Source organism: Plodia interpunctella, chromosome 17 (genome assembly GCF_027563975.2).
Source record: "Plodia interpunctella isolate USDA-ARS_2022_Savannah chromosome 17, ilPloInte3.2, whole genome shotgun sequence".
NCBI lineage: Eukaryota > Metazoa > Arthropoda > Insecta > Lepidoptera > Pyralidae > Plodia > Plodia interpunctella.
In genome coordinates, this window is record NC_071310.1 from 6890248 (window position 1) to 6903600 (window position 13353).

Sequence of the window (13353 nt, forward strand, 5' to 3'; positions counted from 1 at the left end):
CTATTATTTTATCTGAAGTAAAGCGATCAGATTGGTTGGATTTGGGCTTTAATTCTAACTTCATAGCTGTTTTATCTATCAGTCACACTGCCACTGTTATAAAGCCTGCAAAACACACATGTCTTTTCTCGTTTCTAGATCTATGTCCAATTTCCATACCCCCGACCGCTCCTTCCCCATGGCAGCTTTAATACTACAAAGCTATAAATGTAGCTTTGATTAATTTAGAAAATAGCTATTGAACTAGAAATGTAGGAATATTTTCTTTTGTATACGATTTCTTGCATGTGTCAACAAAAAAATTAACAAAATAATAAGCAGATAAATATTCCTTCCTATATAAATAAGATATCATATCACTAGTACATGGTATAGTCGATCGCGGAGAATAGAGACACAATAGATAAAGTCTAGTTTGACCGGCGCATTTGCACCGGTTCGTAAGGTAGACGTAAAAAAATCAATTAGTCAAACAAGTGACATTATTTGATATAAATCTTCCCCTTTATCTACATGCCACTTATCTATTATCTTGTAATCAAAATTACTAATAAGTGCGCCACATTCTAAGATGGCCTGGTATTTTTTATATATTCAGAGGTTATCGCATAAGTTAAATGTAATGTGGTGTGCCGTCACAACTCTTAAACTAGTACAATTTTTTTTTAGAATTTGTATATAATTGTTATTCTACAAGTTCAACTAGCAACAACGTTTACTCACAAATTCTAATGGATGGATTTCGACGCACCGATATAGGTAGTATAGACAGTACAGTCGCGTGCATTTTAATATGTACAAAACTGCATTTAAGTCACATTGAAATAAGAACCGACGAATTTTATATTGATGTTCGTGAAAGTACAACAATATTTTGAAAAGAAAACGCTACATGAAAGTAATGAAATCTGCTGAGCCACATGGATTGTGTAGGTTGTTGGTGCCGATTACAAACTCCAATGGTCGCTTCTGAAGATATAATATGTCCCAAGTTGTTCTCCAGTTTTACCGGGAAACCTAAACGTGCCACAGCAATGTTTTCCTTTCCGGGTAATCAAGAGAAAGTGCTGAGGTCAACAAACATGGCGGTAATAATACGTTACAAAGAATGTGACACTCGGTTGCGGCTACCATGAAAACGTTATTACGTTGTATCAACGTAATAACTTTTACTCTCCAGTGATATTAAGAACACTTCCAGCGATTAATGCAACATGTACTATGTTGCATTATGATTGCTGGAAACCGTATAAAAGTTGAGCAATTATTATGCAACTAGCTTATTCATACGGCTGCGATCCGTGTACTCCCGGAAAACTTGACAGATTTTCAGAACGATTTTTTTTTTCACTCCATATTTTTATACATACTCGTATTTATTTATTTATGAAGCACATATCATACACAGTAATTAGTTAATAGTATAAAAGTAATAAAATTAATGACTTAAATGAATTATGTAACTAGTGACGAAGTGGCCTTCTTGGGGAGTTGGGATCCATGTTATCAATACGCAAAATTTTCAAGTAATTTTCTGAGTCTGCGAGCGACGAATTCTTCTGGTCCAGACCAAACGCGAACCAAAACATTGTTAGTTGATAGATGCAAAAAGATGAAAGGGCGATCGAAGAGGCAGACTTTTTGATACAACTCAAGGTTTGTAGCTTGATAAAAGTTTGTTTTGGGCGGGGTCAGTAATGGTAATGAGTTAAAGTTAGGTGCGAGGGTCATCGGCGCGTGGCGAGGCGACAATTAAAACCGGGATAAGTGTTGCGTGTACCTGCGAGATGAGGGCGCCACGGTCGATACAGAGGGGGTGGCGGGAGGGGGACGCGGTATCCAGTTAAGGAGTTTAGAATACAAGTCACGGAGTATTGATGTCTCCCCTGCTATTTTTATAGCGTTCAATTATGACGATTGTTCTTCGTGCGTCTCTGGTAGTGGTTCTTGATACAACTGAAAGTCTAGTATTGTGTCATTTTTAATGATAATTTTAAATCAGGACTATACGAAAACTAGTCTTTGTCAATTGATCCCTATTTTGTAGGTGTCATCCAAGGGTTCCGTTTTTAAAAGATAGAGTAAAGATGCAAAGCCGCCACAAAACGCTTCAGTTTACTGATGTTTTCCACGTCATTTAATTACGAACACTTACGCGATCTCTGAAGCTTGTCATTATGAATGTTACATTCACCAAAATTAAAACAATAACAACCAAAGTTCAACAATAGTACAATCGTTTATTTTTAATAGAATCTTTAAAAATCAAATGCAGACGTCACAAGACGTGTGGGTGTCGTGGTGGCAATGGCGGGGTGTGAGGAGGGTGAGGCGAGGTAACTCTTCATTCCCATTTAGCTACTGAATTGTATAGCGGGAGGAGGCCATGATTATGTTTACTAACCCCGACCGTCCGGGCGACCGCGGCTTAGGTCTGCGAAGTCCGAATTAACACACGATCTTTGTTTCAGATTTAGTGAATCTAATTGCCAGTATGAGTTGCTATGGACGTTAAAAGCATAAAATACTAGACCTAGATACAAAATTTCACTGAGGAAAAAAAGTTATTATACATGGTGATATCCTTTGAAATAATAACAGTACATTGTGTAAATTTGTATTTGAAATAGAGCTCAAATAAGAAACCATTTGGCACCCTCCGACAATGGAGCCCTAAAAATACACATTGTTGTACGACCCTTTACAGTTCGCTGAATCTGTGGTTCACTGCAAACTGACCCACTGATCTTTTTACACTGTGTTCGAGTCGGTGAATGCGAGAAGTCGACCGCTTCCCACACCAACCCTTAACAACTCCATTTGTACAGTCAACAGCAATACCAAGCTATGTAGAATCATTGCAAATTCGCCGTTATTGCCGTCGCAAAGAGTTCAATACAGGGTAACTTGACATGCGTTGACTGTACATACAAACAAGTTAGTGTCTAAGCAAATAAATATAATCTCTAAAGGAACTCGCATGCACGCTCTTCCTAGCATAAGTTTTATAAAATTCTCCGGGAAGTGCAGGGTCTCCATATAAAAGATCGCATTAGGCTCCCTATTAGCAATAGACAAAGGTCAAAAATGAATCGGAACAATTTCTTTGGTCTTCTTTTTCTTAGCGTTTGGACTCTGCTATATTTGTCAATTTTGGAGGAATATAATCAAGTGCGTGAAAATGTAAAATTAATACAAATACAATGAACTCCCACATACGAAAATTCCGACCCACTCCATCAATAAACCCATTGCAATTTGACCACTGTTACATCGACATAAAGACTTACGAACAAACTTTATATGTCATCATATCCAATCCGAGTATTCACGAGCATAGGAAGTTCTACACGCAAAATCTATTCAGGTGGAGGGTCGTTTGTTATATCTTGAAGCATTATCTACTGCATCGATTGTTATGTAACTTGGTACACGGGTAGAAAATAACCTGGAATAACACATAGGGTACTTTTTATCCCGAAATTCCCACGGGAGCAAAGCCCCGGCGCAGCTAGTATTGAATAATTTATGAATATGTGAAAGCTAAATTGGTTCCACGTTCTTAATTAGGAAAATATGTACGTAACTCTAGTCAAGTTCTGAAAACTGGTTGAAACAGTCATAAAATCGTTATTCTTGTAATATCCGCATTTACCGAGTAATAATTGCACAACGCGCCAGGTTTGCACCATTTTTATAGGAACATCATTATAAAAAAATTGTACAAGCGGCGCGGCGGGGTCAACAGTGGGCCGTGCAAAGCAACGCCGCGGCAGTGTTAGCGTGCTCCACACTGTTCAATTTTATTGCTACGATGAGACGGCTAAAAAGATGGGTTTACGACCAGTATTTGCCAAGATTCTACCCAAACATTCTTTTTGGGAGTCCGATTTTTTGGTAAGAAACTGGGCAAATACAAGGCCCATAAAGTAAACCCATCTATGGACGGGTATCGATTTTAAAGAGTTTACGACCGCGACTATTATCACGACTACGGTCGATAACTGCACCAAAGGCAACCTCGACCATCTCTAGTTATCAATTTATCTGAATTCGTGAGCATGTCTTCATAAATAAACGACCGGGTAGGGAAGTATTTTTGTTTACTCGCTACGAGTTTGGTAAGAAAATATCTATGTAGCTGCTACAAGTTGGTAAGAAAATCTTTAAGTAGCTATCTAGCTAGGTATATCCGGATGCCATATATGTCATATAGATAGATTGACGGTGCTGTAAAAAACAATACAGAAATTCGTTCACAGATTTGTGTCTTTATCATTTCCATTTAGTTTAGTACCCTCTGAATAAAGAGCTGACAATTCGCCAAACCGTGTCTCTCAATTTTATTTTTTATTCAACAATTACTCTTCTATTGCTATGGTATACATGACACGACACCCGAGATAAAGGCAAAAATGGAAAGTAAACACTTTATATAAAAATTGAGGACTCATATAAAGTAGGATAAGGGTAGGCTGATGATAAAGTGAATTGAATATCATGCACATACTATATGTATATATAAACGACATAGATAGTGTGCTCCAGACACCCGCTGAGTAGTCCTAATAACGGCTCTCATGGATAAATCGGCCTATTTATAGTCAAGAATCAAACGCGTGTTAGGCCACATGTACCATTTAGCCAAGGGGCCGTTGCAGAACTATTATTAACAACGAATTTGCCTAGACACTAGACAAGATGACCTTCAATCGGATCTTTAGGACAATGTCAACTTATCATTGTAGGTATATTGCTAAAAACCAGCAGCTTTTCAGAATGATCGACCTGAGTAGTGCCTACAAAAAATCCAGTGAACAGCACATCAAAGCTACTCAAACTCATTGTGAATTCATAGCTATTACCGCCGCATAGAAATCCGCGCAGAGTTTCTTGACGTGCGGTTGATTGTACCTAAAACAAACCTGTCCTGCCCAGAGATGGTTTAATATTCAACATTATCCCAGTTTAAAAAAAATGATTTTATGGAAATGATTTATTGGATTTACTAGGCTTTTAAGGAATACATTGGGAAAATACTGGACGTAAACTCATCACTACTCCTGCATGAATGAAACAAAACATACTGTTCCGGCACAAGATATTTTATGTACGCATTGTTTTCTTTGAAGTAGGTTCCTCACAATTACATAACCTAACACACCGAATTTTCAAAAAGCTCAAGGTGTAATTACTGACCGAAAGTCGCTCAGACTACATAAAAAAGAACCCAAAAGCTGTCGCGTTCGTCTTTGTGCGTGACTAGTTTGTACTAAAATCAATAGCGTAATCTAACTGCGTCTAATTTTAAACTGACATAAGAGTCCTTCGTTATTGACGGTCTGGTGATTATGTTACGATATTATGTTGGAGTGAGGACGTTCTGCGAACTTAATTCGTGCGTAATAATATATGCTTATTTGTAATTTGGATTTAACTTAATATATTAATTCGTATGAGGTCGGTTCGACTTATTTCCATTAAAGGTTTCTAAGCGAAACACAGTGACAGAAATCTAATCTGTATGTATACTGACGTTTCTACAGTATAGTTAATAATAATATTTGTGTGCTACATTTTCGAGCCACATCTACTGTTATACTACTATTTGTTAGAAAAACACCAAGGATTTTTCATAATCATTTCAACCGCAGAGTCTACTATTGGACATAGGCCACAAGATGATCGGTTGGAAGCGACTTGCATCCAGCGTTTTCTTGGCCAGGTCTTCCAACCAAACAATAATAAGATTTATCAGAATCTCTATTCAACGCGTACTATCATAATAAAGAAATTATTAAAATAAAATGCGTTTAAAGATCACATTGCACCAACACGAATGATATTTGTCGGGCTTGGTATGCTAATGTACTCACTTTGATGCTTATCAGCTAACTGTATAAGGGGGTTGGGCAGGTCCCGCCGCCTGTAGAAGCACATGACTTTAGCCTCAACGTTCCCAGATGCGGTTTTGTTCAGTTCCTCTATCCGCCGGATCTGGTACGGAGACTTCGGCGACGTCTCGAAATAGACGCAGTCTGTTGACAAACAATATTGTATTCATTAGTAAATAAAGAAATTATAATCACAACACAATTATAATGTTATAGGTAGGTCTCGGGAAAATTGCTTGCTAAAGGAATCACGTGCATTCTCATGATATTGATATAGCATAACTTAATTTTATTGAAATAGCTTTATTTATTAATGTTGTCCAACATGTACTAAGGTCCAGCTGGATCCTAATCAGCACGGGAGAAGCTTTCGTCGAACACTTCCATCTTTCACAGAAAACACATTTTTTCTAGTATTTTTTAAACCAATCCTACTAATTCCAAAGGTGAAGTCAATATTACTAACAAGTGCTATCAAACCAGTGATTAGGTTAAACCTGACCAAGTTTCTTCAGGCCTTTGACAGATAAACTATGTTTAGTTTTCTTTTCCTTCAGCTATCAACCTACACATGAAGATGCAACGCTCCATTGAAAATTTTGTTTATTTCCGTGGTGCGCTCACCTGGCGGTGCGGAACGGCCAGGGCATGTAATGAGCCCATGGCGGCACATATACATAGACAACTAATGTAAATGGCCTGTTTACCGTTACACCGCTCAACTAAATAACGCGCACGCACAATGACACGACACGAACCTTTTATCCGAAACTTTACGACGCAAGAGCGTTGTATTAGATGTGGACGATTATTCTTACTAGTTCAGACAATTTTCACTAGTTTTTCTGGATATCTTCATATGGTATGGTTCAGTATCATAGTTTAGTAATTTTTAAAGTTTGTTTATTGTTCTTTAGTGTGTTCAAGTTGATGTGTGCATTGACGACACATGTATTATTTAGAAACACGCGTACTATTATTTTAACACATATGTATTATCAATGTGCCTGTATCGGGTTTCCAATGGGCTATCCCATTAGAGACAAGGGATTATCAAAATCTCATTTGTTTTCTCTATACTCATAATTCTCGAAATACATGTTCGCCGGTTAAAGTTCCTCCTAATATCCCCTTTTAGAAAGATACTCAATCTGATAGAGTTCTTCCCTGGCCCACTGTTCCATTTACCTACGCTTCGTAAATACCTTTCGTGAGTCTCCTTTAATCCATCCCCTCCACATTGCTATTTCGATTTTATTCACTGCATCTTCTTTCAATACACACATTTCTCTAATATCTTTCAAACTGACATCACACAATTAATTTATGTAATTTAAAAAGGCATTAATTTAATATTTTCTTAAGTAAGATGTTAGCTTCTTAATACAAAACCCCGAATTACCACAATAGAGGGAGACAACATAACATTTCCTATCGCGCGTGGTTCCAAGGATTGCATCTCGTATTTCACACGGAACTTTCCATTATATTCCGATCACAAGACAAGGTGAACTAAAATTAACCTACGATGAGACATCAATTCACGTGTACCATGAAATAGTTTTTCATGTGGCATAATCAAGATTATTGAATTATTAAATTATTAATTTCAAGGTGGCTGTAATTAAACGCGTTTTAAAAAAATAAGGCGGAAAGAAATTCTAGATAGACCTGGCAGACTGATTTATTAGAATCGCTCGAAATGCATGATTTCTTTGGTTTATTTTTTATAACGGTTACCTGCATATTTACTCTACTATCCACCCATAACACCCAAAGCGCTATATTATCATCGCATAGGTGTACAATACATATATATTAGAAGATAACAATGTTACAAATAATAATAAAAAAAAGCTGCAGCCAAACGTCATTTTCGCCTATTACCCGGTATAGCGTACGGAAGCAAAGGATACACACACATTATATTAACGCCTGAACGTTTAAGAATTGATACAATAAATAATCTTTCACATGCACCCTGAAAACATGAAATTTTTTGGCAATCGTGTTTTTATACCTGGAAGGTATGTATGCGCAAGTTGGGCATAATGCGTCTGATAGCGATGTTAACGCCCGTTCAGTTTTGCCAAGTCTTTAGTGTATTTTTGGAACGTGTCAATAAGTAAGTGTATAGTAAATTTAGACGGCCACGTCATCGTGAGCGGGCAATGATTGGATTCATGGCATTAGTTTGTGTTTGCGTGTTATGTGCTATCTAGACTTTTATTCTGATACAGCAAAGCAGAAGAATATGTTTGCTTGACCAGTCAACCAGTCCTGTATGTATTTTGACATCTAAAACCTTAAGTGGCACTGGACAGACACCTGAGGTCGTGTCGGAGCGATGGTAGGTAGAGTAAGGTCAGGCAAATAGAAGTTACGAATGACAGCAGCGTGATGAGTGGATGACATCAAAGAAAGAGATTCGTTCGTGAATTAGATCAGCACAGGACGGCGAAGGTTGGCCTAAAAGAGATGCTGAATAATCGGCAGAGACTTCTTCTTTCTAGGTTTTTAGGAAAACGGAATTAAACCGGGAAGAAACTGAGAGTAGCATTGATCGGTTTGCATTAGCGCACAGCATTTTTTTTGGGAAATTGGGAAAATACTACGAATCTGTCCACAAAAAAGAATAGGGAGGAAACAATCACTGCTGTCAGTAGAAACCTGGTTTCAAGAAGAAAATTAGTAAGTATTATTATAATTTATTCATCAACAATATTAATAGCGAATCAGAAGCCGCAATTCAATAAAATAACTTAATTTAGTTACTCATAACCACTGTCATAGCCATGTCGTTGTAAAACCACAAGTCATTTCACTTTACTATTTCATTTAGGTATCTCGCCGAGCATTCGTAGTAGCAGTTTAAGAGTTCCGAATACAAGTTTTAGTGGTAGTTAAATAAATAATAGAAAAAAAAAGATGTGCTAGTTTGAGACCATTGACTCTGTGATGTCAATGGCTATTTTATTCCATTCTGTGTCAATATTTATGGATTTTTGGCCTGATACACAAACTGCGCAAAATAATGCAGTAGGACTATAACAGTAAATATTAGTTTAGGACAAAGATATTCTGAGCTTTGCTATTGATTTTAGTGTAATTTACATTTAGTCCGAATTTTACGTGCACAGTAGGTGTGCACCGTGTGCCATTATATATATATAGTATAGATATAGTTAATAACCCGAAGTCAAACATAGGCGCGAAGTACCGCGTGCAGAGGTACGGGCAACAGATAGACACTTATAAGTTAGCATAATCGACACCCTCTCTTATTTGAACTTTTTCCGTAGCCATAGAGCGTCGGACCCCAGGGTCTACTTTCTTGCTTGTTACACAAGTACCTTGTGTTTTTTAGAGCGGCAAGGCTACAGGAAATCACTAGCAAAATTTTGATTAACATCGACAGACTCGCCGACAAGACCAGTTTATTGTTCGGAAATGCACTTAGGTACGCAGCTTTCACCGATATTCATTCGGTATCGTATTGCAGGTCAAGTATGAACTGAGCTATTTTAACATAGATCTATTTTAATAATTTTGGCCTTTTTAACATTATCCTTCCTTTCCTTCAGTGGTAATCCTCGTGGTTGACGGTCGTTGTCGTTAAGTGGAATGAATAAAGTACGCACAACGACTTTTTTGGCAATATTGACGGGGATGTTTCCCATTGCCTTCTCCATTTCACAAACTAATGATAAATTATCAACTAGAGTGCAGGTTTCCACATCGATGTTTTCCTTCACCAAAAGCAAGTGGTGGTCAATAAAAACTACTTACTAATATGAGTCTGACTGACATACAAATTCATGTGGCAGAAGTAGGATTCGAACCTAGGAATCGCTTCATCATTTAAAATTATTGGATAATTTATAAAATGTATCGCGCATGAACTTGAGCTCTTATTTTGCACTCAATCAATTATCACAATTTTCGTAATGTGATCGGCAATATTTAACAATAATTATAATCCTGCGATTTGTTAGGTATGCAGAGCAACTAGTTTCGATTCATCCATAAATCCAGCATGACGATTATGCTCCTTTAATTATATGGTCATTCAGGGAAAGAATAAAGGCCGGTGCACCAACTACGAACAGGTACTCGTATTTTGTATGGAATTGTAATTGCGTAAATTCCATACAATCGAGCTGCGTCAACAACGCATGAACCTCTATGGCGTGGTATTAGCGGCGAGTTTTCAATGAATTTGGGTAAGATGATGTGCTGTTGACTGTACATACAGCATACTGATTAGGTGCACACCTAATTGGCCGGGCCGGGGAGATAATTTTGATATTTATAGTTAAGTATGTGCGAATTAGTTATCTGCCTATCCCTTATTTAAGAACACATATACTTGGAATTGAGATTAAATAGTGAGTGGTTGCTAGCCTATCGCCTATGAGAATGATCTCCTCTTTATATCCGTTGCCTTTGATTGACTTTTACTATCTGCGCGGGAGAAACTGCTGACACAGTTATTCTATCACTCTCAGTCACCAGCATGAAAGCATAACAAGGAATTATATAGCGACAGATACAAAAAAATAGATAGGTAATCTATCTAACAATAGTCAGTATAGGGAAAGCACATTTCAATACAATTTGGCAAGAATATTGAGTGAAGAGGTTCATCTGAGTAAAAAAATACTTCAACAAAAGTCTGTGAGTTTTACTTAGTTCTTTCAATTTAATTATGATAAGGCCACATCACATATGAGTAGGACTTAAATATACATAATCATTGAAAACCAGTTATTCAGTTGTCATCAAGTGCATAAAGAACGCTATATACCAATATAAAAAATATTTACCTATATAAGTAACTCAGACCAGTCTATATAGGTACCCAATAGGTCAATGAACTATTACTTTCACATAGCTGAAGGCCAAGCAAATAACAGTTGGCCAACATTTATGATTACATAAATAAATGTAGATAATAAAAAGATATGTGAGCAAACTGAGCATAATTAATGCTAAAAATATTGGATAATGTTCTCCATTATTGACTGGTAGAGGAAAACATGTACCTATAACCTTTTTATTATATTATTCTCACTAATAATCAATGAAATATAATATTGTAATATTTTATAGGAGGCAAATAATATGATTAAGAGTAAGAATATCGTCATGTATTTGATACAATAGAATGGTGGCAATCATAGAATAGTGGTCAAGCAGAGTTGCACGTAATTATTAATTTCCTCATAATGTATGTACTGCCCTATTCAATCATATAGGTAAAAGCTTCTAGTTAAATACATGTCTTAATAGGACATAAATTGTTAAAACAGATAATGCAAAATAAAAACAATTTTGTTTTTGACATCATCGTCTGACGAACCTTATCCCATTATCTAAGGTTGGATGTCTATTCTCTGTTGTTTATATTCAACAATACCATAAAAAGTTAAAAACGAATCCATACTATGTTTGTTTTGTATTAGCCACAAATACCCATATTTTAGAAAAGTTTTTTATGGATATTTCTATAACTAGCTTAATATTTATGATCAAAACCTCTTTTGTTTATAAATTCTTAGGACTTGTCTCTACAAAGAGGTGTGAGGTGCGGACTTGTATTTTAAACACAATTGTGTTGCTATTGTTCATGTTAATAACAAGGTAAAAAGTCATAGGATAGCATCATATTTCTATCTCTATAATAAGAATTTTGGAGTTATGCACATGGCATTATTTTGTATCTCATGTTAATATGTCAAAGCGTTTTATTTTACTATGTGTATAATGTTATGTATTGTTATACATTATATTATATTTATTGAAATAGTTAATGAACTGAATAAGAAGATATCTCTGCTAGCAAAAAATTGTAAAGTTGATCATCTTTGGAATGTGAAATAATATGTTCCCACTTTAATTTATTTTATTAGGTGTAGGTATAGAGTTTATACATAGGTGTTCTTTGTTAAATAAATTGATGTCCAAATAAGGAAACACATGAATACAAAACACTACATTAATAATACTAGTTAAATTATAGGAAGTAACACAAAAGGAACTAATTAGCATTCGACACAACGAAGTAGAGTGTGGCACATGAGGCGTCGTGGCCCCCGCGACATCACTACCAAACTGAACACCCCAGATAGAGCCGGCGCCCTAATTCATAACGAGTAACTAACATACGAAATTCTTAATCATCGTAAAGAAGATACTTTCTGCCATCACCTACTGCTGATAAATTATTTTTCAGACATACAAATACTCATATTCTCCCATCAAAATGTTTTGACAACATCAAATATAACCTAAAATCTCGTGACAAAATCATAATAAATCTGCTTAAAAATCGCCGAAAACGCTTTTATGTCAAGATGTGAGTGTTGTCCAAGCATCCGTACGCAGATACGCAAGCCGATACAATGATACCTAGATGCAAATGCTAATGTCCTATTTGACGAAATTTGGTAACAGTGTTTCTTCTTCGAAACGCGGTAGAAGCGACAAAAAAGACAAATTTAATATCAGTTGTATTTAGAAATAAGAGTCAAATAAACATATATATTTGAACTAATTAATGTGAACAATTAACGAAGGTACGACAATCAAAGCAAAGCACCGCTAGTCGGCTGGCGGTGAACCGGCGAAGCTACAACAAAAATAACCAATTATTGCTACTTACCGCCGACTCTGTACATGTTCGCAGCCATTTTTATACACAATCACTATTCATTAACACTTAATTAATCTACATCTGACACAATTTAAACTATAACACTATGTAATTGAGCTTTTAACAATGTTTTTCATCACGTTAACTCCGGACGCCTTTCGCTGATCGCCATTTTCTTTCACACTACTAATTTGGCCAGTGCGCAGTCGCACTTTTCGGCGTAAACTTCCAGGCCTTCAAACAAAGCAACGACATATCTTTAATTACGTATGCACCAATTAATCCAAAAAGATCACGGTTTTAAATAATATTCTGAATTATTTTACAAATAATGTCCATAATTGAGATTTAATTTACTATGGACTAAAACTAAAAAAAACACTTCATTCAACAGTGTTTCAATAGGCGCAGAATAACAATTGTTGGAATTAGTTCACCATTTTTTAAAATTAATTTTGTTTTATATTACCACAAGTAGCAAAACGTCGTATTGAAACATTTTAAAATTTTGAGAATTATAATTACCATTTTTTAATTTGTTCTCACTTAATATTACCAAATTTTGATATTTAATAATAATTAAATGGATTGTTTATAAACGTAGAAAGGAACGCACTTTTGTGAACCATAGACATCGACGCTCAGATTGTTTATGACAAGGAGTCCTTAGTTTATGGTTAATGCATAGACAAAACAAAACAATCCCTTTTAATATTATATCACCAATTAAATATTATATTAAAATTAAATTATTGAAATATAGTAATGGTAATTAATTTTTGATTTTTTACTGTAAATAATGAA

The 13353-nt window shown here is 35.9% G+C and overlaps 1 protein-coding gene across 2 annotated transcripts in view; it reads right to left on the minus strand.

Annotated features, from left to right (window-relative positions):
* Nucleotides 1-12941, minus strand: part of MTA1-like (Metastasis associated 1-like) — a 45642-nt gene extending 32701 nt beyond the window's left edge. For both annotated transcript variants that reach the window (XM_053757651.1, XM_053757652.2), the window contains exons 1-2: nucleotides 12559-12941; nucleotides 5877-6038 (exon numbers count right to left, since the gene is read on the minus strand). In XM_053757651.1, coding sequence (XP_053613626.1) covers nucleotides 5877-6038; nucleotides 12559-12586 — 190 coding nt within the window. In that variant the 5' untranslated portion in view covers nucleotides 12587-12941. The remainder of the gene's footprint in view (nucleotides 1-5876; nucleotides 6039-12558) is intronic.
* Between the last annotated feature and the right edge of the window lie 412 nt (nucleotides 12942-13353).